This window comes from Thamnophis sirtalis, unplaced genomic scaffold (genome assembly GCF_051295495.1).
Source record: "Thamnophis sirtalis isolate CommonGarterSnake01/CBP01778 unplaced genomic scaffold, rThaSir2_p1.2 scaffold_9, whole genome shotgun sequence".
Classification (NCBI taxonomy): Eukaryota; Metazoa; Chordata; class Lepidosauria; order Squamata; family Natricidae; genus Thamnophis; species Thamnophis sirtalis.
Window position 1 is genome coordinate 1,821,933 of NW_028261389.1, and position 25,930 is coordinate 1,847,862.

Below are 25,930 nucleotides of genomic sequence, written 5' to 3' on the forward strand. Positions count from 1 at the left end.
CACCCAGGACCAGATTCAGGCGCCGGCGCCTGGTTCCTGCTGCCCCACCTGTGCACGTGAGTCTCCCCCCACCCCACTTTCCTTCTCCGCTGAGCAGAAATGGGGTTCGGGGGTCTCCCGAGAGACCAGCCCTCCCTCCAGCACCTGACCCCCACTCTACGGAAACAAGGCAGCCCCTCCTGACCCTGGGGGTCTTGGACTCCAGGTACCAGCAGCCTGGCCGGGCCTGGCAGGGGAGGATGGGTAGGGTGAGTCCAGCAGATCCTCTGAAAGGCAGCGGGCAGGTTCCTCTGGTCACCACCCCCTCCCCCTCCCCAGGGGCTGTTTCAGGACCCCCAGAGCAGCCCCTGGACTGAAAGGGCCCCCGTGGGGATGGGGGGAGACGAAAGGGGTCCTAAGCGCTTCTCTTTCTCCTTCTCTTCTTCATCCCTTCTTTCTCTTCCCTTCTTCTCCTGCCTTCTCTTCCTTTCATTTCTCTGCTCCCCTTCCTTCTTTCCTGCCTTTTTCCCTATTCTTTTTTCCTTCCTTTCTTCCTGCCGGCCTGCCTTTCTCTCCTTTTTCTTTTGTTTTCCTTTCCTCCTTCCTTCCTCCCTCGTTTTTTCCTTTCTTCCTCCCTTCCTTTCTTTTCCTTTCTTTTCCTTTCCTCCTTCTTTCCTCTCTCCCTCCCTCCCTTCCTTCCAGCTTTCCTTTCTCTCCCTTTTCCTTTCTTTTCCTTTCCTCCATCTTTCCTCCCTCCCTCCCTTTTTCCTTCCTTCCTTCCTTCTGGCCTGCCTTTCTCTTCTTTTACTTCTGTTTTCCTTTCCTCCTTCCTCGCTCCCTCCCTTTTTCCTTTCTTCCTCCCTCCCTCCCTCCCTTTCTTTTCCTTTCTTTTTCTTTTCTCCTTCCTTCCTCCTTTCCTTTCCTCCTTCTTTCCTCTCTCCCTCCCTCCCTTCCTTCCAGCTTTCCTTTCTCTCCTTTTTCCTTTCTTTTCCTTTCCTCCATCCTTCCTCCCTCCCTTTTTTCTTTCTTCCTTCCTTCCTTCCTTCTGGCCTGCCTTTCACTTCTTTTACTTCTGTTTTCCTTTCCTCCTTCCTTCCTCCCTCCCTCCTTTTTTCCTTTCTTCCTCCCTCCCTTTCTTTTCCTTTCTTTTCCTTTCCTCCTACTTTCCTCCCTCCCTCCCTCCCTTCCTTCCAGCTTTCCTTTCTCTCCTTTTTCCTTTCTTTTCCTTTCCTCCTTCCTTCCTCTCTCCTCCCTTTTTTCTTCCTTCCTTTTTTCCTTCCTTCCTGGCTTCCTTTCTCTCCTTTTTCCTTCCTTTTCCTTTCCTCCTTCCTTCCTCCCTCTCTTTTGCCTTCCCTTTCCTCTCCCCCCTCCCCTTCCCTCCAAAGAAGCCCTCAGCAACTGCACCTCCGACCTGCTGGGCAAGGAGCTCCGAGCCGCCCAGGATCCCTGCTACACCTGTATGTGCCAGGTGAGGCTCCAGCCGGGACTGATGCTGGAGCAGAGGGAGGACCCTGGGGGATGGGTGGGTGGGTGGGTGGGTGTCAGCTGTGGAAGCAGATGTTCTACTGTTCCAGGCCTCTTGACCACCGATGGCCGAGCCCTTCCTTTATGCCCCCTCAAGAAGCTCCCCCCAGAAGACCCCCCAGAAGACCCCCAAGCTTCCCTCTTTCCCTGCAGGATCTGACCTGGCTGCTCTGTGTCCACCGAGGATGCCCCTCGCTCAGCTGCCCCAGCGCCCAACGCTTCACCCCGCCGGGTTCCTGCTGCCCAGCCTGTGACGGTGACCAGCCTCTGCCCTTTACGTCCCCCTCCCTGCCCTGCGGGACTTTGGCCTAGGGGTTAAGGTGCCAGGCTAGAGAGCAGGAGATCATGAGTTCAAACCCCGCCTTAGGCAGGGAAGACGGCTGGGTGAGTTTGGCCCAGTCACCAGGAGACAGGGAGTATAAGAGCCGAGGTGGCACAGCGGTTAGGGGTGCAGAACTGCAGGCCACTTCAGCTGACTGTTATCTGCAGTTCGGCGGTTCAAATCTCACCGGCTCAAGGTTGACTCAGCCTTCCATCCTTCCGAGGTGGGTAAAATGAGGACCCTGATTGTTGTTGGGGGCCATATGCTGACTCTGTAAACCGCTTAGAGAGGGCTGAAAGCCCTATGAAGCAGTATATAAATCTAACTGCTATTGCTATTGCTAGTTCTAGTCCTCCCGTAGGCATGGAAGCCAATCAGGCTAATCACTCATTCCAACACACCTCACAGGGTTGTTTTTGTAGGGAAAATAGGAGGAGGAAGATGTGTTGGATACGTTCACTGCCCTGAGTTAGTTATAATTATAATAAAGGTGGAAGGAGAAGGAAGGAAGGAAGGAAGGAAGGAAGGAAGGAAGGAAGGAAGGAAGGAAGGAAGGAAGGGAGAGGGAGGGAGGGAGGGAGGGAGGGAAGGAGGGATGGGGAATTCCTGGAGTTGAAGTCCATAAGTTTGCAAGTGACCAATTTTGGAGATCCGTGAATTAGAGGAACACCACTTTACAAAGCTTTAGTAAGGCCACACTTGGAATAGTGTCACCAGTTTTGGTCACCATATTATTTTTAAAAATGTAATAGAGACTCTGGAAAGAGTGCAGAGAAGAGCAAGAAAGAGGATCAGGGGACTGGAGGCTAAAACATGTGAAGAACAGTTGCAGGAACTGGGGATGTCTAGTTTAATGAAAAGAAGGACCAGGGGAGACATGATAGCAGTCTTCCAATATCTCAGGGGTTGCCACAAAGAAGAGGGAGTCAAGCTATTCTCCAAGGCACCTGAAGGCAGAACAAGAAGCAATGGGTGGAAACTAATCAAGGAGAGAAGCAACTTAGAACCGAGGAGAAATTTCCTGACAGTTAGAACAATTAACCAGTGGAACAGCTGCCACCAATGGTTGCTCCATCACTGGAGGCTTTGAAGAAGAGACTGGATGACCATTTGTCTGAAATGGCCGAGGGTCTCCTGCTTGAGCAGAGGGTTAGACTAGAAGACCTCCAAGGCCCCTTCCAGCTCTGTTATTCGATGGCTCTTTTTGCAGAATGCGTGATCGAGGCTGACGGACGGCGCGTGTCCAGTGGGGAGACCTGGAAGGACACTGCGGACAGCTGCGTCTCCTGTTCGTGCCACGTAAGACCCTCATAGTCCTTTCAAAACCCCGCATGCTCCGTTCACTGACCAGTTGGAAGCCAATCCTCGACTTTAACGACCATGATTGAGAATTACAGAATTGAGCCCACGTTGCTTGTTAAGCCGGTGATCACGCCGGATTTTAAAACCTTGTTTTTACAGTCCTTGTTACACAAATGCGGAAGTTGTTAAGTGAACAGCCCAGGCATTATGTGAATATGTTGTCTGCAAAGGTTGTGAGTTCGATCCTGGGTAGAGACAGATATTTCTCTCTCTCTGGGCACACTGAGAATATAGCTACTGAACAAAACTCCACATTGGCGACAGGGAAGGGCATCGGGCCACTCAAAGACTCTGATAGCTCCATTCAGCTGCCCAGCCTCCACCCCGCAAGGGATTATGGGGGTCGTTAAAAGGTTACGATTTGTTTTTTGAAGGGTAAACTTGGTTTCCAGCAAAAATGTTGCAGATTGCAGTCACGTCATCACGGCGCACTGAAAATGGTCGTAAGTGCAGGACGGTTGCTGAGCTCCCCAAAATGCAACCATGGAGAGGAGGGGCAGCCGTCAGAAGTTTGAATCCGGGTCATAAATAGTTCTAGGCAGCTGTGCTGAAGGCTCCCTGTAATTACCAAGGATATTGGCAGTGTTCCTCAGTTCCACAAGTTTCTAGTCCATGTTGAGACACATCGTCCTCGAATTGTGGCCACAATTGACCCCAAAATTTCTGATGCTAAGCGAGAATTTTACCCCATTTTACAATCTTTCTTTCCGTTGCTAACGAATCACTTCTGTCGTTAAGTGAGTCGCATGGTTGTTAAGTGAATCTGGCTTCCTCACTGTTGCAAAGGGCGGGTCATGTGACCCCAGAATACTACGACCGTCATAAATATGAATCAGTTGCCAAGCATACGAATTTTGTCCCCCGGTAATGCTGCAGCGGTCGTAAGTCTGAAAAACTGTCATAAGTCACTTTTTCCCAGTGCTGTCGTAACTTCAAATGGTCACTAAATGAACTGTTGTAAATTGAGAGGTACCTGTTTCTCCATCCTAGTTTTTACCCAAAATAAGCCCAAGGGTGAAAATCGATAAAACTGGAGAATGGCAAAAGAATCGTGTAGATTTGAACCCAGGGCCGGCCGCCTTGCCCACAGTCATGGAATAGAATTGCATTCCTGCGTGTCTTTCATAGCTGGCATTGGGGGGGGAGCTGTTTTGACACCCATTAGTGCCACCCGGGGAGGTTTAGATGGGGAAAACCACATCCTAAAAAAAAAAAAGCATTTTGGCTGGCAACACAAGATTGAGGTCGGTGTCTCTCAGACACACAACTTTGCGATGTGTATAACATGGGCTTCCTTGTTTTGTGTGCAGCTGGGACACGTGGAGTGCCACATCCAGGAGTGTCTGCCCTTGGTGTGCCAGGATGGCCTGGTGGAGGTACGGGTGCCAGGGCAGTGTTGTGCCGAGTGCCAAGGTAAGACAATAAAACACACACACACGAAGAAAGGGGCATTGTTGTGTAGCACAAACCCTGTTAGCAAATGCATTTCCATGTGTTCCATGAGGGCAGCCTTCCAATACTTGAGGGGCTGCCCCAGAGAGGAGGGGGACCACCCTATTCTCCAAAGCACCAAAGAAGAAACAATGGATGGAAACTAATGAAGGAGAGAAGCAATCTGGAAATAAGGAGGAAATTATTGAGAACAATTAACCAGTGGAACAGCTTGCCACCAGAGGTTGTGGGCGCTCTGTCGCTTGGGGTTTTTAAAGAAGAGACTGCATAGTCCCTTGTCTGAAATGGGACAGGGGCCTCCTGATTGAGCAGAGGGCTGGACTAGAAGACCTCCCAGGTCCCTCCGAACATTCTGTTAAATTTGAAATAAAAGCAAATTCGATAAAGGAAATCATAGGAAATTTGATCCATGAAATAAAAGCAAATTCGATAAAGGAAATCATAGGAAATTTGACCCATGAAATAAAAGCAAATTTGATAAAGGAAATCATAGGAAATTTGACCCATGAAATAAAAGCAAATTTGATAAAGGAAATCATAGGAAATTTGACCCATGAAATAAAAGCAAATTCGATAAAGGAAATCATAGGAAATTTGATCCATGAAATAAAAGCAAATTTGATAAAGGAAATCATAGGAAATTTGACCCATGAAATAAAAGCAAATTTGATAAAGGAAATCATAGGAAATTTGACCCATGAAATAAAAGCAAATTTGATAAAGGAAATCATAGGAAATTTGACCCATGAAATAAAAGCAAATTCGATAAAGGAAATCATAGGAAATTTGATCCATGAAATAAAAGCAAATTCGATAAAGGAAATCATAGGAAATTTGACCCATGAAATAAAACCAAATTTGATAAAGGAAATCATAGGAAATTTAACCCATGAAATAAAAGCAAATTCGATAAAGGAAATCATAGGAAATTTGACCCATGAAATAAAAGCAAATTTGACCGATGCAATAAAGGCGAATTTGATAAGCAAAATAAAGGCAAATTCGGTCATTTAAAGGCAAATTGGAGAAATTAAAAGCCAGTTCAATCGATAAAATACAAGCCAATTCCATCGAGAGATACAGGCGAATTTAACAGGCAAAATAAATGCAGATTTGCTTTTATTCTATTTATCAAGAGCAAATTGGATTCGTTAAATTAAAGTGAGCAGTTTTAAGACATGCATTCTCTCTTGGCTAAAGTTTATGCTTCGGTGCTGAGAGAAAGCTCAAATTCTTAGCTTAGATCCTGATCATCCTCTCATTCAAATAGTTAGGTATTGGGGGGGGGTCTTTTGCTAAGACCCTGCACTTTGCCATTTATTTTTTTTGGTGTGAAAAATACTGATTTTTACAGCCTTAACCAATACATTTGCACCCAGTGGCCCCTCTCCAGGGTGAGCTGGAGGCAGGAGCAGTGGTGAAATTCTATTATTTTTGCTACTGGTTCTGCGGGCGTGGCTTGGTGGGCGTGGCTTGGTGGGTGTGGCAGGGGAAGGATATTGCAAAATCCCCATTCCCACCCCATTCTGGGGCTAGCCAGAAGTGGCATTTTCCAGTTCTCCGAACTACTCAAAATTTCCTCTATCGGTTCTCCGAACTACTCAAAATTTTCTCTATCGGTTCTCCAAACTACTCAAAATTTCTTCTATCGGTTCTCCGAACTACTCAAAATGTCCTCTATCGGTTCTCCAAACTACTCAAAATTTCCTCTATCGGTTCTCCGAACTACTCAAAATTTTCTCTATCGGTTCTCCAAACTACTCAAAATTTCTTCTATCGGTTCTCCGAACTACTCAAAATGTCCTCTATCGGTTCTCCGAACTACTCAAAATTTCCTCTATCGGTTTTCCGAACTACTCAAAATTTCCTCTATCAGTTCTCTGAACTACTCAAAATTTCCTCTATCGGTTCTCCGAACTACTCAAAATTTCCTCTATCGGTTTTCCGAACTACTCAAAATTTCCTCTATCATTTCTCCAAATTACTCAAAATTTCCTCTATCGGTTCTCCGAACTACTCAAAATTTCCTCTATCGGTTCTCCAGAACTGGTCAGAGCCTGCTGGATTTCACCCCTGGGCAGGAGGAAGGGGCAGTTTGCAAGAGGACAGTGCCTTCTTCCCCACCCCACATCTGTCTCTTTGCCCAGATCCCGTCCAGAACTGTTCCCACCTGAGCCAGGTGTTCCAGTCCAACCAGCGCTGGAAGGTGGACGAATGCACCTCCTGTACCTGTCTGTCTGGCCAGGTGCACTGTCGCCGTGAACGCTGCCCCCCCTCCAACTGTGCTGCGGTGAGTTGCAGAGAGAGGTCTGGATTGGGGGGGGGGGGTCAGACAGGGCCTGTCCCACACTGGGGTTCCCCTCAGTTCAAAAGGGGGGAGGTTGCCACGATTCCCAGGAGGGCCACTTAAATAGCAATAGCAATAGCAGTTAGACTTATATACCGCTTCATAGGGCTTTCAGCCCTCTCTAAGCGGTTTACAGATTGCCCCCAACAACAATCCGGGTCCTCATTTCACCCACCTCGGAAGGATGGAAGGCTGAGTCAACCCTGAGCTGGTGAGATTAGAACCGCCGAACTGCAGAACTGCAGTCAGCTGAAGTGGCCTGCAGTGCTGCACCCTAACCACTGCGCCACCTCGGGTCCTTGGCTTACAACCATTTATTTAGTGACCGTTCAAAGTTAGAACAGCACTGGGAAAAGAGGACTGTCCTCACAGTTACGGCTGTCGCAGCTTCCCCGCGGTCAAAATACGGACCTTTGGCAACTGGTTCATGTCTTTGGCGGCTGCAAAGTCCCAGGATCCCCCTTGGCAATCTTCTCACAAGCGGGGAAACCAGATTCACTTAACAACCCCGTGGCTGACTGTAACCACTGCAGCGATTCATTTAACAACTGTGTCGGGAAAGGTCGTAAAAAGGGGCTCCTTTCACAACTGTCTCACTTAGCAACAGAAAATGGGGCTCGATTGTGGTCATAAATCAACCATTACGTGTACTGGTGCAAAGCCATTCCCCTTGCTGGGGAGAAGGGTTGTGTCTCTGGAGCAGGGAGAGGAGAAGAGAAGGAACTCTTCATTTCATTTCATTTCATTTTCCCTTTATTTGTATGCCGCCCTTTTCCCTGGGGGGACTCAGGGCGGCTCACAGTTAAAAAAAGGGGGGGGGGGACAAACAGTTTCCAACATACAGACAATACAACATATTAAAAACACAACAGCCACACAATTCGAGTGGGGTTAGAGTCTTAACCCCAGGCCAGCCGGGACAGCCAGATCTTTAGGGCGGCGCGGAAGGACTGGAGGGTGGTGAGGGTCCGAATCTCCACGGGGAGTTCGTTCCAGAGGGTCAGAGCAGCCACCGAGAAGGCTCTCCTCCGGGTAGTTGCCAGTCTACACTGGCCGGCTGATGGAATTCGGAGGAGGCCTAATCTATGCGATCGTATCGGTCTAGTGGAGGTAATTGGCAGTAGGCGGTCTCTCAAGTACCCAGGTCCAGTACCATGAAGGGCTTTGTAGGTGATAAGTAGCACCTTGAATCGCACCGGGCTTCATGCTCCGGGCTGTGCTCTTTACCAACAGGACGAGACGCCGGCCCTGATCCCCGGCATGTGCTGCCCCCGCTGCGTCCCCCATCCCGCCACCTGCGTGGCCTTCGGTGACCCCCACTACCGGACGTTTGACGGCAAAATGATCCACTTCCAAGGGGGCTGCAAGTACGTCCTGTCCCAGGATTGCCACGGGGAGGACTTCAGGTGAGCCCCCTTCCTCTCCAAAGCCCAGGTGTTCGAGGCTAGCCTCAAATTAAGGTTGCGGGTAGGAATGTTCTCTTGCCGGATGTCTGTGGGGATTCTCCGTCATCGGGTCCTGGGTGTCCCAAAGGTTTATCGTTTATCGTTTATGGTTTATTATTTATAGGCCGCCCTTTTCCCTGAGGGGACTCGGGGCGGCTTACAATTTATGGGGAGGGGAATACAAGACAGTAAGACATAAAACAATACATAAGTAAAAGTAGAACACAACATTCATTCATCATTCGGGTGGGGGCAAATTACAATCTTTATCCCCAGGCCTGACGGGACAGCCAGGGCTTAAGGGCTGTGCGGAAGGTCTGGAGGGTGGTGAGGGTACGAATCTCCACGGGGAGATCGTTCCAAAGGGTCGGAGCTACTACTGAAAAGGCTCTCCTCCGCGTAGTCACCAGTCGGCACTGACCGGCGGATGGAACTCGGAGGAGGCCTAATCTGTGTGATCTAATAGGTCGTGAGGAGGTAATTGGCAGGAGGCGGTCTCTCAAGTACCCAGATCCACTACCATGGAGGGCTTTATAGGTGGTAAGAAGCACCTTGAAGCGCACACGGAGATCAACAGGTAGCCAGTGCAGCTCGCGGAGGATAGGTGTTATGTGGGCGAACCGTGGTGCACCCACAATCACTCGCGCGGCCGCATTCTGGACTAGCTGAAGTCGCCGGATGCTCTTCAAGGGCAGCCCCATGTAGACCACGTTGCAGGTGCTTTTTCCAAGAGGCAACTGGTCTTCTGGGTTCTTCTTTGAAAACATTTCGCTTCTCATCCAAGAAGCTTCCTCAGCTCTGACTGGAAGATGGTGGGGGACGGAAGGATTGATACTCCTTGCAGGCAGCTGGTCATTTGCATCCTTTTAGCAAGTGGTTGAGGCCACTTGGAGGATCCTCTGTGTCTTCAGGGTCACACCTGAGTGGTGCAAAGGGGTGCGGAGCCTTCTTGGAACTGCTGAAAGGACTGCGTCGTACAGTGGAAATAGATGATGTCGCATCCCTTCCCCTCTGTTGAGAGAGGGACGTTCAATTTTGACCTAGATGGCCTCTTCCAAACCGGCGGCCCTCTCTGTCCAGAATGTGGGCCTTGCTGTCTTCAAAAGATCGGTGTCAGCACTCCTTCATTGGAAAATCAGGAAAGAAAACCACAAGACTCCATTGATAGAAATCAAGTGTACTTTTACTAATTATAAATGATCAGGAGCGTAGCAAAGCGAAGACTGATTATTTAGGCGCGAAAGCAATTGATATATAGAATAACCCATTCCCCACCCCTTGGCATCCCAGTTACAGTCCAATCATAATTCTCCCAAGTGTCAGGTGTGAGATAACTTCGAAAAGCATCACCAAGATGGAATGTCGGTGCCGTTAGCCTTGGCGGGAAACCTCCTCCGCATGCGTAGTCCGACAGGCAGCAGAGACTCGAGAATCTTCCTCCGGCACAATTAGTAATCCCCTCCCAAATACCATGCCCCCCCTCCCCGTTTCAATGGCAGCCGAAGCAGCAGCAAAGCAGAGGCTGACAAGCGGCCTCTGTCTTTTAAATGCAGGTGGACGGCTGAATCCTGATGGGTTTGCTCTTCTATGTTATGCCATGAGTTTGTGAGGTGGTTGTTTTGGTTCCCCAATGTACAGATCTACACACGTCTCGCTGCATTGTGCTGCATATGCTACGTTGCTCAACCCCTGTCGGTGTTTTTCCCTTGGACAAGCTTCTGCCTTAGTGTATTTTTAGGGTTGCAATTATATTGGTCTCAGTTAACAATAAGAGGGAGATATTCCCTGAGGATGGGCTCCAGCACATGAGCCTGAAGGTTTGGAGGAATGAACCTTGGGTCCCCGGAGATCCTGCCCAAATAAGTCAGCTTGTGGGGCAACAGCCAACAAGCCGAGATGCTTGAATACCATCTGACTTGCATGGGAACCTTTCCTGGATGCAGCGTCTAAAGTAACTCTCGAATTATTCTACTCTCCCCCCCACTTCCCCTCCCGCCAGCATCCACGTGACCAACGAGGACCGTGGACGCCCGGGCGTGTCCTGGACCAAGGAAGTGACTGTGTTGATCGGGGACACCACGGTACAGTTGCTACAGGACGGAGTGGCCATGGTAAGGCAGAGAAAGGGCCAGCGGTTGCTCTTCCTCCCCCCCCAACTGTTTTGCAAGAGGCGGGGAGGCAGGCAAGATTCAGCCCCTCACCGGGACCTGGTGGTGTTCACCTCCCTCTTCCAGGTGGACTCCCGCACGGTGGCCCTCCCCTTCCTGAAGGAGCCTCATCTCTCCGTTGAGCCAAAAGGCCGCACTCTACTGCTGAACACCAACATCGGCATCAAGGTATTGGGGGCGGGGGGGGAGATGCCACCAGCCCCCACAAGCTTGCCTCCAGAAGTTGTGAATGCTCCAACACTGTTTTAAAGAAGATGTTGGATAACCATTTGTCTGAAATACTGTAGGGCACTGATGAATTAACTTTTCTGTCTCGTGTGCCAAAAGTGGGGGGACACAGGGGGATTCGTGTGTGGGTGTGCCACACCCATAATGCTATGCATTATGGGTGTGGCACATTATAAGAGCCAAGGTGGCGCAGTGGTTAAATGCAGCACTGCAGGCTACTGCTAGATCAGCAGGTCAGCGGCTCAAATCTCACCGGCTCAGGGTTGACTCAGCCTTCCATCCTTCCGAGGTGGGTAAAATGAGGACCCAGATTGTTGGGGGCAATATGCTGATTCTCTGTAAACCGCTTAGAGAGACCTGAAAGGCCTATGAAGCGGTATATAAGTCTACTGCTATTGCTATTGCTATTGCTATGCATGCCCCCCCCACCCGCTTTTGGCATGCTTTTTCTGCCCTCCCCAGACTCCAGAGGCTTTCTAGGAGCCTGGGGGGTGGGAAACAGCCTCCCCCGCCCCTGGAGGCCCTTCAGGAGCTTCCCTAAAGCCTCCGGAGTGCAAAACCCCACCCCTACGGGTAAACCGGAAGTTCGGGAACGGACTTCCGGTTCGCTCTTAGGGCCGTTTTTCACCTCCGGAGCCTTCAGGGACGCCTCCCAAGGGCTCCGGAGGGCGAGAAACGGCCTCAAAAGAAGGCTGACGTCAGCTGGCCAACACGCGCATGCACGCTGGAGCTGACAGGGCAACGCCTCGCGTGCCCTAACAAATGGCTCCGCGTGCCACAGGTTCGCCATTACGGGTACAGGGTTTCCTGCCTAGTCAGGGGGTTGGACTAGAAGACCTCCAAGGTCCCTTCCAACTCTGTTCTTCTACTCTGTCAGAGTTTTGGCAGCCTGACTAGTATTATGTGACACACCCAGGAGCAACAGCACAGCACACAGAGCCTTAAGACAATTAACAGTGGTTTGTTTACAACTATATACAGGCAGGAGGTGAAATCCCTTACCATTCAGTACAGACACAAGGAGAGAACTGAATACACGCTGAGAAGGAAGAAAAAAACACCCTCTAATGGCCCCCTACACCAGTGTTTCTCAACCTTGGCAACTTGAAGATGTCCGGACTTCAACTCCCAGAATTCCCCAGCCAGCATTCGCTGGCTGGGGAATTCTGGGAGTTGAAGTCCAGACATCTTCAAGTGGCCAAGGTTGAGAAACACTGCCCTACACTATATAGGTTTGTGTGGCCCTCCCATCGGAGTCTTAGAAGGGTTATGCCAGAACTGCAATGAATCAGCCTTATTTCCTTATCAGCCTTCAGCTTACAAATTAAACCTTACAGCCTTACATCAGCTGGCAGCTATTAAATCCTCAAGACCGATTCTATTCTAAGGAACACATGGGGGGGGGGGGTGGGGGGTTTCCCAGAGATCAGGGGCAGCAAGCTGGGGGCTCACTCAACTGGGAAGTTTGGGGAAAAGCCCCCAAGTCCCACCGAAGACGTTTCCATTCTGTAACTGGCGCCTTCTGCTCTCGCGACACTGCAGGGACATCCGCGTATCACACTGCCCAAGCCATCTGAAACACGAACAACGCTTGCAGGAATTGAGACCAGGCAGTCCTCGACTTACGACGGTTCACACAGGGACGGCACTGACAAAAAAAGGGGTTGGCTTAAGACTGCGTTTCGCACTCGTGACCGTTGCAGCGTCCCCGCGGTCGCGTGGTCAAAATTCGGACGCTTGGCAACCGACTCATATTTATGACGGCTGCGGCGTCCCCGGGGGTCACGTGATGCCCCCTTGTGCAGCCTTCTGACGAGCGAAGTCAAACGGGGAAGTCAGCTTCAGTTAACGACCGTGTGGCTAATTTAAGAACGGCAGCGACTCGCTTAACCAATGCGGGCAGAAAAGTTGTAGAAATGGGGCAAAACTCATTTGGGACCAATTTTTTCACTCGGCGACAGAAATCTCTGAGCCCCATTGTGGTCGTAAGTCGAGGACTACCTGTATGATGAGTTTAGACGAGTCTTCATTTTGGAGATCTCACCACGTCAAGTGGCACCCTGTTCCACTGACTAACAGCTCAGGGATGTCTGGCCTGGAATTCTTTTCTTGCGGTTGGAAGCTTTGGTCTAGGTGTTGAGGGGGGGAAGCAGTGAGTAAAGGCACCTGGGGGGTCTTTCTGCTGACCTGCAGGTGCTCTGGAATGGCCGCTCCCACCTGGAGGTCAGCGTGCCCGGAACATACAGAGGGCGCCTGTGTGGGCTCTGTGGCAACTTCAACAGCTTCCCCCAGGATGATCTGCGCATGCGCTCAGGGGAGCTGAGCCTGTCGGAGGCAGCCTTTGGCAACAGCTGGAAGGTAAGGCAGGGAGGAGGAGGAGGGAGAGCAGGAGGAAGAAAGAAACGGGTGGAGGGAGGAGAGGGAAAAAGAAGGAAGGATGGAAGGAAGGAAACGGGAAGGGATGAAGAAGGGTGGGAAGGATGAAAAGGGATGGAGGGAAGGAGGCAGGATGGAAGGAAGGAAAAGAGAAGGGAAGAAGGGAGGAAGAGAGGAAGGAAAAGAGAAGGAGGGAAGGAAGAAGGAAGGAAAAGAGGGAGGGAGGATGGAAGGAAAGAAAATGGAAGGGAAGAAGAAGGGAAGGAGGAAGGAAGGAAAGGAAAGGGGAGAAGAAGGGAAGGGGATGGAAGGAAGGGAGGAGAAAAGAAGGGAAGGAGGCAGGAAGGATGGAAGGAAGGGAAAGAATGGAAGAAGTAGGGAGGGAAGGAAGGAGGGAGGGAGGATGGAAGGAAGGGAAGAAGGGAGGAAGGAAAAGAGAAGGGAAGGGGGAGGGAGATGGAAGGAAGGAAAAGAGAAGGGAAAGGGAGGAAGGAAAAGAGAAGGAGGAAGGAAGAAGGAAGGAAAAGAGGGAGGGAGGATGGAAGGAAAGAAAATGGAAGGGAAGAAGAAGGGAAGGAGGAAGAAAGGAAAGAAAAGGGAAGAAGAAGGGAGGGGGATGGAAGGAAGGGAGGAAAAGAGAAGGGAAATTGGAATGAAGGAAGGAGCGGGAGGGAAGGAGATCCATCCAAGCTGCTTGAGGAATTCGGAGAGTTGAAACCCACCCATTGTAAAGTGATAGTAAAGCTGGAGAAAGGCCACTCGGGGCAACTCCTCCATCTTCACGTGGTTCCAGATGAACCACGATGCGCTTTCTCCTTCCTGGCAATCCACCCGCTCCACCAACTGCGCCAGGCGCCCCCCTGCCTCTCCCTTGCGCTCAAGGCCTTCACCCAGGCACACCGAGCAGCCCCTCCATGCCCGCAGCAGGGCAGAGCCAGGCGGCTCCTACAGACCACCCGTCTCGCTTTCTCCCAGGTGGCCGAGGCCAACGCCACAGGCTCTGGCCGCTGTGCCGACGCGCTGGATGCCGATCCCTGCAAGGAATCCGGGTACCGCTCCCGCAAGGAGGCCAACGCCCGTTGCAAGGTGCTTAAGTCCCCGCCCTTCGCCCGCTGCCATGCCGCCGTGCCCCCGGAGCCCTTCTTCGCTTCCTGCGTCTACGACCTCTGCGCCTGCGGGGCTGCCAGCACGGACGGCTGTCTCTGCGAGGTCCTGGAGGCCTACACCGGGCAGTGCCACCACGCGGGCGTGATGCTCCAGTGGCGCTCGCCCACCCTCTGCGGTGAGAATGTGGGGGAGAGGTGCGCCTCCCGCTGGGTCCTGGGGGAGGCAGTGCTTGGGGCCCAATGAAAGAGGGATGGGGCCCCGGGAGGCCCAGTGGGGCTGAAAGGAGGAGAGATCTCAATAGGAGTGGATATTCGCAGCCCAGGGGGCTCGACTGTGAGGGACCCTGGTGCTTGGTGGCTGCGGTTTCTGGCAGGCGTTTCATGAACTAACTGGGTAATATCATCAGTGCTAGAAGAGAGTGGGGTTTGTGGAGAGGAGGAGGAGGAGGAGGAGGAGGAGGATGGCAACTGTGGGCTCCTTGGTGCTCTCTGAGCTTGGTGGTTTTCTCACAGACGTTTCATGATCCAACTAGGGAACATCATCAGTGCTAGAAGGGAGGGGATTTGTGATGATGGAGGAGAAGGAAAGGGAAGAGGGGGAGGAGGGGAGGAAGAGGAAGAGGAAGGGGAGATTTGTGGGCTTCTTAGCTTTCTGAGCTTGGTGGTTTTCTTGCAGACGTTTCATGATCCAACTAAAGAACCTCATCGGTTTTAAAAGATAGTGGGATTTCTTTTTTTCCCCTTCCCTCCCTCCTTTTCTCCTTTCTTTTCTCCTTCCTCCCTTTTTTCCTCCTCCCTTCCTCCCTCCTTCTTCCTTTTCTTTCCTCCCTCCTTCCTTTCTCTCTTCCTCCCTTTCTCCCTCCCCTCCTTTCTTTTCTCCTTCCTCCCTTTTTTCCTCCTTCCTTCCTCCCTCCTTCCCTTTCTCCCTTCCCTCCCTCCTTTTCTCCTTCCTCCATTTTTCCTCCTTCCTCTCTCCTTCCTTCCTTCCTCTCTTCCTCCCTTCCCTCCTTTCTTTTCTCCTTCCTCCATTTTTTCCTCCTTCCTCCCTCCCTCCTTCCTTCCTCCCTTCCCTCCCTCCTTTTCTCCTTTTTTTTCTCCTTCCTCCCTTTTTTCCTCCTCCCTCCCTCCTTCTTCCTTTTCTCTCCTCCCTCCTTCCTTTCTCTTCCTCCCTTTCTCCCTTCCCTCCCTCCTTTTCTCCTTTCTTTTCTCCTTCCTCCCTTTTTTCTTCCTCCCTCCCTCCTTCTTCCTTTTCTCTCCTCCCTCCTTCATTCCTCTCTTCCTCCCTTTCTCCCTTCCCTCCCTCCTGGAGTCTGGCCCTGCCCTAGTCTTACCTCTGTGCTCCCTACGGCGCCCCCGGCCCCCTCCCTTCCCCACCTCTCCCCTCCCTCCTTCCTGCTACTAATCCCCTGCCTCTCTCTTTTTCGCCCCCACAGCGGTGGGCTGTCCGCAGGAGCGGGGCTACGTCTTTGACGAGTGTGGGCCCCCCTGCCCCAAGACTTGCTTCAACCACGCCGTGCCTTTGGGGGTGCTGGAATCCCACTGCTTTAAGCCCTGTGTGCCAGGCTGCCAATGCCCGGCGGGCCTGGTGGAGCACCAGGCCCACTGCATCCTCCCGGAGGCCTGTCCACCCATCGTCCACAGCCCCCTCTGAACTGGACCATCTCAGGGGCAGAGCTACCCTTCGTGGCCGTCACTCCCTTCCGGGACAGCCGAGGACCTTCGACGGGGACCTTCTCCAGCTACCGAAACACAACACACAGGTTCTCTCTCTCTCTCTCTCCCTCCCTCCCTCCCTCCCTCCCTCCCTCTCTCTCTTTCTCTGTCTCTCTGTCTCTGTCTCACTGCCTCACTGTCTCGCTGTTTCTCTCTGTGTGTGTCTCTCCATCTCTTTGTCTCTCTGTCTCTCTCTCCCTCTCTCTTTCTCTGTCTCTCGTCTGTCTCTGTCTCTCTGTCTCACTCTCGCTTTCTCTCTGTGTCTGTCTCTTCATCTCTTTGTCTCTGTCTCTGTGTCTGTCTTTGTCTCTTCTCTCTCTCTGTCTCTCTTTGTCTCTGTCTCTCTCTGTCTCTATTTCTCTCTCTCTCTCCCTCCCTCCCTCTCACACACACACAGACACACACACACACACACACACACACACACAGAGCTGCTTTGGTGATGCACTCTCCCTTGGGGCGGGTGTCAACTGATGTGTTTTGCAAAGGCAGAAGCTGCCCCCCCACCCCACCCCCGTCGTGGACTCTTGAGAAACCTGGGCTGCGGGGCTCATGAACAAGAATTTCCACCCAGTGTTCCCTGGACCAGCAGAAAGTTTGAATGATGAACCCACAATTAATGAGGTTAACAAAACCAAATCATTGGGGAAAGTGTGATTTGTCTTGTTTGGATTGCGTTATGAGTTAGAGATACACACACACACACACCCCAATCCCTTTTCTTCCTGGGCCAAATCACAAATCGTACATGTCCATACCCACACACGCACACACACACAAACACACACACACAAACACACACACACACCCCTCTGGAATCTCCTTCCACCTTCCATGAACAAAGTGGAGGAGAAACTTCCACTCCTATATTGCCCAATGGTCCTTGGTATCAAATTGCACCTTTCTCATTGCACCAACCTAATCCAGAGCTACCGTATTTTTTCAGACTATAAGACGCACTGGAGTGTAAGACGCACCAAGATTTGGACGAGGTCAATTAAAAAAAAAAAAGTTTTTTCACTCTGCTGGCCTCCCAAACCCTCTGCACGCCCCGTTTTTTATGAAAAGTGGGGCATGCAGAGAGTTTGAAAGGCCTGCAAAGTGCTTCTAAGGGCTGGAGGGGGGGCAAAAATGAGAAAAAAAACCACCCTATTTCTCACTCGTTTTTGCCCTCCCCAGCCCCCAGGAGCACTTCGCAGGCCTCCCAAAGCCTCTGCGCATCCATTTTTGCAAAGGGGGCGGGGTTTCGGGAAGCCAAAAATGCTGTATTCATGCTGTATTCACTGTATGAGATGCACCCAGATTTTCACCCTCTTTTTTGGGGGTGGGAGGGAAAGGTGCATCTTATACACTGAAAAATACGGTATCTGGAGCAGCTCCTGGCAATCTCTGGATCCCACTTTCAATCAATCTGGCTTTTTGCTGGGCAGAAAGTTTCCTGGGACGTCGTCTCTGACCAGAACTTCAGATATACCTCCCAGCTGTTGGCCACATTGCTGAGCACTCTGGCAATTGTAGTCCAATACTATCTGGGCGTTCAATCAAGGAGGGAGGGGTTCTCGCAGAAGCCTTCCCCATAATCACCCAGCTAGTTTCATGCCTAACGTGGGATTCGCCATCTCCTGGTTTCTAGTTCTACCACCTTACCCCGCTATGCCACAGGTGTCAAACTCGTGGCACCAGATTACCACCACGTGACATACCCTGACTTTCCCCCCCCTTCTTGGAGCTGGGGTGGGTGTGGACTCTGTGAGCCACCACTTTGACACCCCTACACTAAACTGGCTCTGCAGTCAGTCTGAAATGATCAAATGACGCAGTGGAAGGGATCCTGGAGGTCTTCTAGTCCAGCCCCCTGTATAGGAAATCCTAGACCAGGGATAGCAATAGCAGTTAGACTTGTACACTGCTTCATGGGGCTTTCAGCCCTCTCTAAGCGGTTTACAGAGTCAGCATATTGCCCCCAACAACAATCCGGGTCCTCATTTTACCCACCTCGGAAGGATGGAAGGCTGAGTCAACCCTGAGCCGGTGAGATTTGAACTGCCGAACTGCGGATAGCAGTCAGCTGAAGTGGCCTGCAGTACTGCACTCTAACCACTGCGCCACCTCGGCTCTTCTTTGTGGCAGCCCCTCAAAATAATGGGAAACTGCTAGTCCTTCTTTTCATTAAACAACACATACCCAGTTCTTGTGTTCTTCCTAGTCTACCCCAAGGGTGTCAAACTCGATTCTGTCGCGGGCCGCATCAGGAGTTTTCTTGCCCTTGGAGGGGGGAGGGCATGGCCTGGTGGGCGTGGCTGACTGGATGGGCAGGGCCGGGGCAGCAGGGGCCAGTCCCTCCCCATCTCTGGCATGGCCCCATGGGCCAACTCCACAGCCTATCGGTGTTTGACACGTCTGGTCTACCCAATGGGGGCATTGGGAATCCATCATTGTAGTAGCGATGTTTCCATCAGTTTTTGGTGGTGCCTGACTTGAACTCCGGTGGAAGCTTCATAGCTCAGAGTTCACCAGCGGGTATGGTCAGCAGCTGCAGCTTCAGTGTGACAGTGGTGCAGGATTTCTCCCGTAGTGACTCTGTAGCACTTGTCTTGTTTGTTTGTTTGTTTATTTATTTGTTTATTAAATATATTTATATGCCGCCCAATCCCGAAGGACTCCGGGCGGCTTACAAAAAATATAAGAAAAAACACATAACAATAAAAGAAAACAATTTAAAAACAACAAACACCCCCATACATTCATTCTAGTCGGGGCCGGACCTCAACAGTGAGGTCAACAGCCCCAGGCCTGCCGGAAGAGGCAAGTTTTTACAGCTTTCCTGAAGGCCATGAGAGTGGGTATGGTCCGGATTTCCGGGGGAAGCTGGTTCCAGAGCATCGGAGCAGCCACAGAGAAGGCTCTCCTCCGAGGGCCCGCCAGCCGACACTGTTTGTTGACCTCCTGGTGTCATCCCAGACTACAGTATCCATCGGAGTCCTGTGGCTCAACCTTGGCCACTTGGGAGACGTGTCGGGCACCCTCCAGAATCCCCCAGCCAACACTGAAAGTTGAAGCCCATGCCTCTTCAAGCGGCCAAGGTTGAGAAACATACTGCAGAGCGATGCGCAAGGCACACGGCAGTTCTCCATTCCGATGACGCCTCCCACCCATCTCGTCCGTGTTCTGATAAATCGGGGGTTCAAGGCTGCTGGGCTCCATGCGATCCAAGACCCCCAAGTTGGAGAGGAGGTCTTGCCAACAAATGCCGAGGATGGAGCAGAGCACGTGTGTGTGAAATGTCTCATGTGCTCTGCGGACAGTACAGAGTCCACGATTCGTCCCCATAGACACAGGAGACAACCGCAGCTCCGTACCATAACATTTGTGGCCACTAAATGTGAACAAGCAGGCCCTGCTGTCAAGGGTGCTGATGCCACCGCCCCACAGGTACCCCGTACCCCCCCTGGGTGGAATAAATAATCTTTAAAAGTAAGCCTCGTTCCAGGGCTGGTGAATGTAGACATTTCTGTGCAGTTCCCATGGATGACTACAAAGATAGCAATAGCAGTAGACTTATATACCGCTTCATAGGCCTTTCAGGCCTCTCTAAGCGGTTTACAGAGAGTCAGCATATCGCCCCCAACAACAATCTGGGTCCTCATTTCACCCACCTCGGAAGGATGGAAGGCTGAGTCAACCCTGAGCCGGTGAGATTTGAACCGCTGAACTGCTGATCTAGCAGTAGCCTGCAGTGCTGCATTTAACCACTGCGCCACCTTGGCTCTTAGAAGATGATTTCTCAAAGCCCTACACACACACACACATGGCAGTTGTACTTAAGAGGAGAGGACGACAAGAAAGATGATTTCAAGATTAACTGCTTTATAACAACCCGGTCTTTATTTTGGTCAAAGAACCCCATAAGGACAGGGAAGTGCAGGCAATTAAAAATACAACAAAACCAAGAAAATAAATTTTTTGGAAAACTAGAAGTTATAAGATATCTGTAACAAGCAAAAGCCGCCGACCCCCCCAAAAAAAGGGGAACAGGAGGGGTAGTAGCATTAGATGGCGATACGGGAAAGGGTTAGTATATAGAAGAGCTGTGGAATTTGTGGAGTTGAAGTCCACAGGCCTTAAGTTACCAAGTGTGGAAACCTCTTAACTAGATCCCCCTTAATTCTACTTTGTGGCCCAAGTCATGCATAAGATGGATGGATCTTAAGGGTCGATGCTTGGAACCTGGCACAATATTGTACGCTGTAGGTAGGTTTGTATCTGAAAACAGCAGGGAGTTGTAGAATTGTCCAGTGTACACACTGGAGTATTCATGCCCTAAACAGGGGAAGGGAAGGGAAGGAGGGAGAGGTTGTCGCAAACATTATACTGCTTTCCAGCAATAGGCAGGAAGGAGTGGTGGCTCAGGGCAGCGAGGGGGCACCACCCATTTGGGGCTGCAGCACTCCCAGCTGGCTCCTAGGGAGATTTTCGTGAGGGTGAGACAAGTCCTGCAGATGGTGCTCTCTGGCGCATTGCTGGCATTGTGCTCAACAGAGAGCGGGCAGCCCTCTCTTGCTCTGTGTCGCCTTCAAAATGGAAGACTCTGGCCAGCTCTCTCAGGCGCAGAGCCAGGTGCTTCTGCTCCAGAGGGTGCTCCCCTGGCACCTCCAAGCAGGCCTCGTACGCCCGCAGCGCTGCCTGCCTCTGCTCCTTCTTGTGGAGGAGGAAATCCCCCCAGTGCAGATAGAAAGACTGCTGGCATCTCTTGCTGGCGGTTGGCAGGTCCTCCATCAGGCCCAGGTAGACCTCTTCCTCGTAAAGCTGGCTCTTTTCTCCGTACAACTTCGCAAGCTTCAGCCGGGAAAACACGGATTCGGGATTGGCTTCCAGAGAGCGTTTGAAGCACCCAATGGCTTCCTCCACGATCTCCGCTCGGTTCCCCTCGGATCCTCGATCTAAGAGATCCATGTAACACATGCCAAGGTCGTAGTGCAGGAGATAGTAATCACCGCAGAGGGCGATGGCCTTCTTCAGGATGGAAATGGCCTGGGAGGGAGAGTGGAACCTATAAAACTTGGCGGCCATTCTCAGCAGTTCCGGGTTGAGACTGTTCTGGATCACATCATCGGCAAGGTGCTGGGCTCTTTCGACATCTCCCACCCGGCGAGTCTGCGCCAAGTAGACTTTGGCTTCATAATTTTTGGGGTGGCCGCAGATCAGCCCTTCCAGCAACTTCTGGCTCTCTTCCTTTAACTTCTCATCGTAGGAATGTGTCCAGGAAGCGAAGGTGGAGAAGGCCAGGCCCTCCTGCAGCTCCACGCTTGGTCCCCGCAGCTCCAGGGCCTTCTGGAAGCACTCCAGGGCCAGCTGGCCATTCCGGAAGCCCATGGCAAAGAGGGACCAGCCCTTCTGGGCGTAGACCTCCGGGATCGGGGCCGAGTATGGCTCAGGGCTGGACAGGTCCCGACAGATCTGGCGGATCTGGGCCAAGTAGAGGTCCACCTTGTCATAATCGGTCAAGTGGTAATAGATCCAGGCGTAGTTCCCGTACACCAGCAGGATCTGGCGCGGGAAGATCCCCTGAGGCTCCTTCCTCAAGACCTCCTTGGCTTCCTGCAGGACGGCCAGGGCCTCTTTGGGGCTCCCCAGCAGGTGGAGCAGATAGGCCTTCAGGGCCAGGTAGGTGCCCCGGTTACGGAGGGGTCCGTGCTCCAGGCGGACAGCCAGAGTAAGCAGGGTGTGTCTGATGTTCATTTTGTCCTTGACCTCAAAGTCCCAGGTGAAGTGACACTCCAGGCGCTGGAGCTTCTCCTTCAGGGGTCTGCTGTGGGGAGGGGAGAAGACAAAAGTGGAGGAGGCCTCAGTAAGTGGCAAAGAACACCTGCCCTAGGAGTGTGTGTGTCTGTGTGTGTGGTGGGCTCAGATAATGTGTTGACCACAAACGCAGCTGTTCAGGCTGCCCAGAGCATAGGAACCTGGCCATGTCTGGCTACTCATGGGTAAGCAGACCCTACCACTCTGTGGAGCTTCGATTCTCTGAGGGGTAGAGGTGGTATTCAGCCAGTTCCGACCAGTTCTGGAGAACCAGTAGCAGAAATTATGAGTAGTTCAGAGAAACAGCAAGTACCACCTCTGGCTGGCCCTGCCCCTTCCTGCCCCACCCCTTCCAAGAGTCCCCGCATGCCCCATTTTGGCTCCCAGGAGGCTGCAAGGAGGCCCACTAGGCTCAAAATGGGGCACGGGTGTGCGGGTGGCACACACACCCCCATAGCCGGTTTCTGCTCCCAGCTGATTGGCTGGGTCTTCTTTTGTTGCCCTGCACAGGACAGAGCTGAAAAGCAGGTTGGTGGGGTAGGGAGGGAATGTGGGGGGGGGGTTATCCTTGCCCTGCCACGCCCACAGAACCGGTAGTAAAAAAAGTTGAACCCCACCACTGGCGAGGGGCTCTTTGGATGGGAGGGCCCACTCTTTGGAGTCTTACCAAGAAGCTAGCTTCCAAGGAAGGGACCCTGTTTTAGCCTCCTGCCTGCAGGGAGAAGACCCATGGAAGAGGGTCTCTGCTCAGCCCCCTTAGGAGCTTCCCTGCCCCTCTTGGTGGTCTTTCTCTCATTCTTTCTCTTTCTCATGTTCTTTTGCTCGTTCTCCCATTCTTTCTCTCATTCTCTTTCATTCTCTCATTCCTTCTTTCTCTCATTCTCATTCTTTCTCTATTTCTCTCATTCCCTTTGTCTCATTCTTTCTCTTTCTCATGTTCTTTTGCTCATTCTCCCATTCTTTCTCATTTTCTCTTTCATTTTCTCATTCCTTCTTTCTCTCATTGTCATTCTTTATTTCTTTCATTCTGTCTCATTCTTTCTCTTTCTCATGTTCTTTTGTTCATTCTCTCATTCTTTCTCTCATTCTCTCTTTATCTCTCATTCTTTCTCTCATTCTCATTCTTTCACTAGTTCTCCCATTATCTCATTCTTTCTCATGTTCTTTTGCTCATTCTCCCATTCTTTCTCATTTTCTCTTTCATTCTCATTCCTTCTTTCTCATTGTCATTCTTTATTTCTTTCATTCTCTTTGTCTCATTTTTTCTTTTTCTCGTGTTCTTTTGCTCATTCTCCCATTCTTTCTCCATCTTTCTTTCTTATTTTCTCTTTATCTCTCTTTCACTTTTTCATCCTTTTTTTCTAATTCTCTCTACTGCTTTTTCGTTCTTTCTTTCTATTTCTCTCATTCTCATTGTTTCTCATGCTCTTTATCTCATTCTTTCTTTCTCTCATTTTCTTTTTCTCATTCTCTCTTTGTGTGTGGGTGTGTCCGTGTGGGTGGGTGTGTGTGTAAGGTGCAATCTTTGCACCTTGTGATCCTGAAAAATACATCAGGCGGGGCATCTGATGGGCACAAGGCAGCCGAAGTTGCCACTGGGGGGTGGGTGGGGGCTCTGACTCCTTGTGAACACCCAGGGACTCCTTAAAACACACACACACACACACACAGAGGAACAGGTCTCCCAGGAGGGAGGAGAGGTTTGGGGGGGGGCAAAGTGGGGGCAATTGGGTTGTGTAATAATGGAGGACTGTCTTAAAGTCCCACCCTCTCCATTCTTGGGGACACTTCAGAGGGGTGGAAGGTCCCTCTGGTGGGCTCTGAGTCTGTGGGGGTGTCAGGCTGCCCAGTCCACAGCCATCTGGGCTGGGGGGGGGATCTCAGCTTTGGGGGGGCACCCACAATTGCCGAGTCTCTTTTCATGGAGGGGAATCAGGAGGCAGATTCTGAGGCTTTGGGGGGTGGAGACTGCTGAGTTCCAGAGTCTCGCTCCCCCCCCCCCCCAGTCGAGGCAGACAGGAAGGTTGTTGGAGTGTCTGGGAGGGGAGGGGGTTGTGTGGCCCTCTGCTGGGGGTGGGCTCCGTGGGAAGGATGCCAAGGCTGCCCAGGGTATGGGGAGTCCCTCAGCTGGGCGCAGGACGCCTTTTAAAGGGTCTGCGGGGTAAGTTGTGGGGCAGGAGCGGCGCAGACTTTGCCTGTTCCAGAGTCCCGTTTGGGGGGGGGCAACCGCAACGCTGTCTCTCCCCCACCCCGTCTCCCTCCGGCTCCTTCGGGGCTGCAGAGGCAGGCAGGGGGATGGTTGAGGGGGTTGCGGGGCAAGAGGGGATCTGCCCATCCTGGAGCCACGCAGGGCGTCGCTCCGGCTCCTTCGGAGCTAGAAAGAGAGCCGGGTTGAGCCACCCCCCCACTCCCCCCCCCCCTGAAAGGCAGGGACCACAGGCTCTTGTTGCAGCAGCAGAACCGCACTGGGGACGGGGGGGGGCTCAGTACTTGATGGGGGGGCAGAGATCTAGCAGCATCCCCGCCCCCGTTTTGCAAGGAGACCTTCCCCCAAATCCAACGGGACCCTCGCCCTTTAGGGACCCTCAGCCGCCTCCCTCTGTTCCAAGGAGGGGGGCTCAGCTCCCCCCCCCCCAGCCACCACAACCCCCAAACTCCTACCTCATCCTCGCAGGCTGTTGGCGCTCCGGCTGCTTCTCTGGATGTGGTGGGGAAACGCGGAGAGACGGGCGGAGGCAGCGAAGGTTTCGCTTTCTGCAGGCGGCGTTTGAGAAATCGAAATCGAAAGTGAAAGTAGCGGGAGAGGCTGGCTTTTTGTGGCTTTGTGTTGCTTTTGGCGCAGCCCGTCTCGTCTAAGGGCGACAAAGAGAAACCGTTTAGCCTGCCTGTTTCACGGGTGACCCGACCCTCTAGGAACCGCGCTCAGACGAACACCGCGCTCCGTGCGATCCTCACTTCGTTTGCGCCTGTTGTATGGGGCTAGGGGGGGGCGGGGGTTTACGGGGTCGTCACCCTCCTTCTCAGACCCTCCCCGTCCTTGGATGCCCGGAGAAGACCCGCATTCAGCTCTAAAGCCCCCTCCCCTTACTTGCTCTCTTCCTCCCTAGGGACCGCGGGAGGCGCGCAGAACACGCCCAGCGCTTCTCCCTGGCGATTTGATGCGGCGCGATGCGCGGATTCCCCTGCCGTCCGACGACGCGAGCCTGTGCGGGGAATCCAAATAATCCTTCGCTCCGGGAGCCAAAGGGGGGGGGGGGCTCCCACTCCCGGCGACCCGGAACCCCATCACCGCCCCCCCCCAAAGTCCGGAAGAAAGTTTTGCTGGGCATCGGGGCGCCGTCCGTGGGCGTCCTCAGGATCGCTCTTGCGCTGGTGGGAAGTTGCAGGGGGGGGCGCAGAAACGAGGCGGGGGGGGGAGGACCGATGTCCTCGATGCTTTGTGTAATTTTGCTCATTCTTTGCTTATTTTGGCAAACTTTCCCTGACTCGGCTCTTTAACGTCCCTACTAGAGGTTTACTCAGTCCCTTCTGGCACTGAGGATGTTCTCTAGTTGCGTAACTACTAAATGTCTCCAGGAAAACAAAGCACCCCCGTGCCCAGAGTCAGAAAGGTGGAATGAGCAGGGTGGAAATTTCATTTAAAAAAAACAACAATGAAGTAGAATAAAATATTGATTTCTCTCCCCTTACTAAAGACATTTCAGTTCAAATGCATTTACGTTGTAGCCACTTTCTCTAGCTAGCCCTCCATTTCTCCGTTGGCGGGTTTAAGAGAGAGCCCCCCCCCCCAGGTGATTCGATCGCTCCGTCACCCATTCCCACAACCTGCCTTAACTAGGTAGCTAAAGGCGCAAAGACTGTTCGGAAGGAATAAGGCTGCCTTTAAAAACCAACGAGAGGGACGCGGCGGCTCAGGGGCTAAGACGCTGAGCTTGTCGATCAGAAAAGGCCGGCGGTTCGAATCCCTAGAGCCGCGTAACGGAGGGAGCTCCCGTGTCTTGTGCCAGCTTCTGCCAACCTAGCGGTTCGAAAGCGGGTAAAGACTGCAAGTAGAGAAATAGGGACCCCCTTCCCTGGGAAGGGAGCAGCGTTCCGTTCGGGCGTTGAGT

At 52.1% G+C, this 25,930-nt stretch overlaps 2 protein-coding genes across 2 annotated transcripts in view; one reads left to right on the forward strand and one right to left on the reverse strand.

The window, feature by feature from the left end:
* The window catches only part of KCP (kielin cysteine rich BMP regulator), a 59,367-nt gene extending 42,974 nt beyond the window's left edge, over nucleotides 1-16,393 (forward strand). The window contains 12 exon segments of the mRNA XM_087722511.1: nucleotides 8-56; nucleotides 1,365-1,447; nucleotides 1,657-1,759; nucleotides 3,036-3,124; nucleotides 4,498-4,600; nucleotides 6,787-6,929; nucleotides 8,220-8,392; nucleotides 10,431-10,542; nucleotides 10,666-10,767; nucleotides 13,021-13,185; nucleotides 14,179-14,485; nucleotides 15,743-16,393. Coding sequence (XP_087578637.1) covers nucleotides 8-56; nucleotides 1,365-1,447; nucleotides 1,657-1,759; nucleotides 3,036-3,124; nucleotides 4,498-4,600; nucleotides 6,787-6,929; nucleotides 8,220-8,392; nucleotides 10,431-10,542; nucleotides 10,666-10,767; nucleotides 13,021-13,185; nucleotides 14,179-14,485; nucleotides 15,743-15,960 — 1,647 coding nt within the window. The 3' untranslated portion in view covers nucleotides 15,961-16,393.
* A 3,492-nt stretch (nucleotides 16,394-19,885) lies between these two features.
* On the reverse strand, nucleotides 19,886-24,674 carry LOC148043983 (interferon-induced protein with tetratricopeptide repeats 5-like). The gene is made up of 2 exons (XM_087722623.1): nucleotides 24,483-24,674; nucleotides 19,886-21,831 (listed from the first exon to the last, which is right to left on the reverse strand). The coding sequence occupies exons 1-2, from the start codon at nucleotides 24,485-24,487 to the stop codon at nucleotides 20,484-20,486; spliced, it is 1,353 nt and encodes a 450-aa protein (XP_087578749.1). The 5' UTR covers nucleotides 24,488-24,674; the 3' UTR covers nucleotides 19,886-20,483.
* Nucleotides 24,675-25,930: the final 1,256 nt, after the last annotated feature.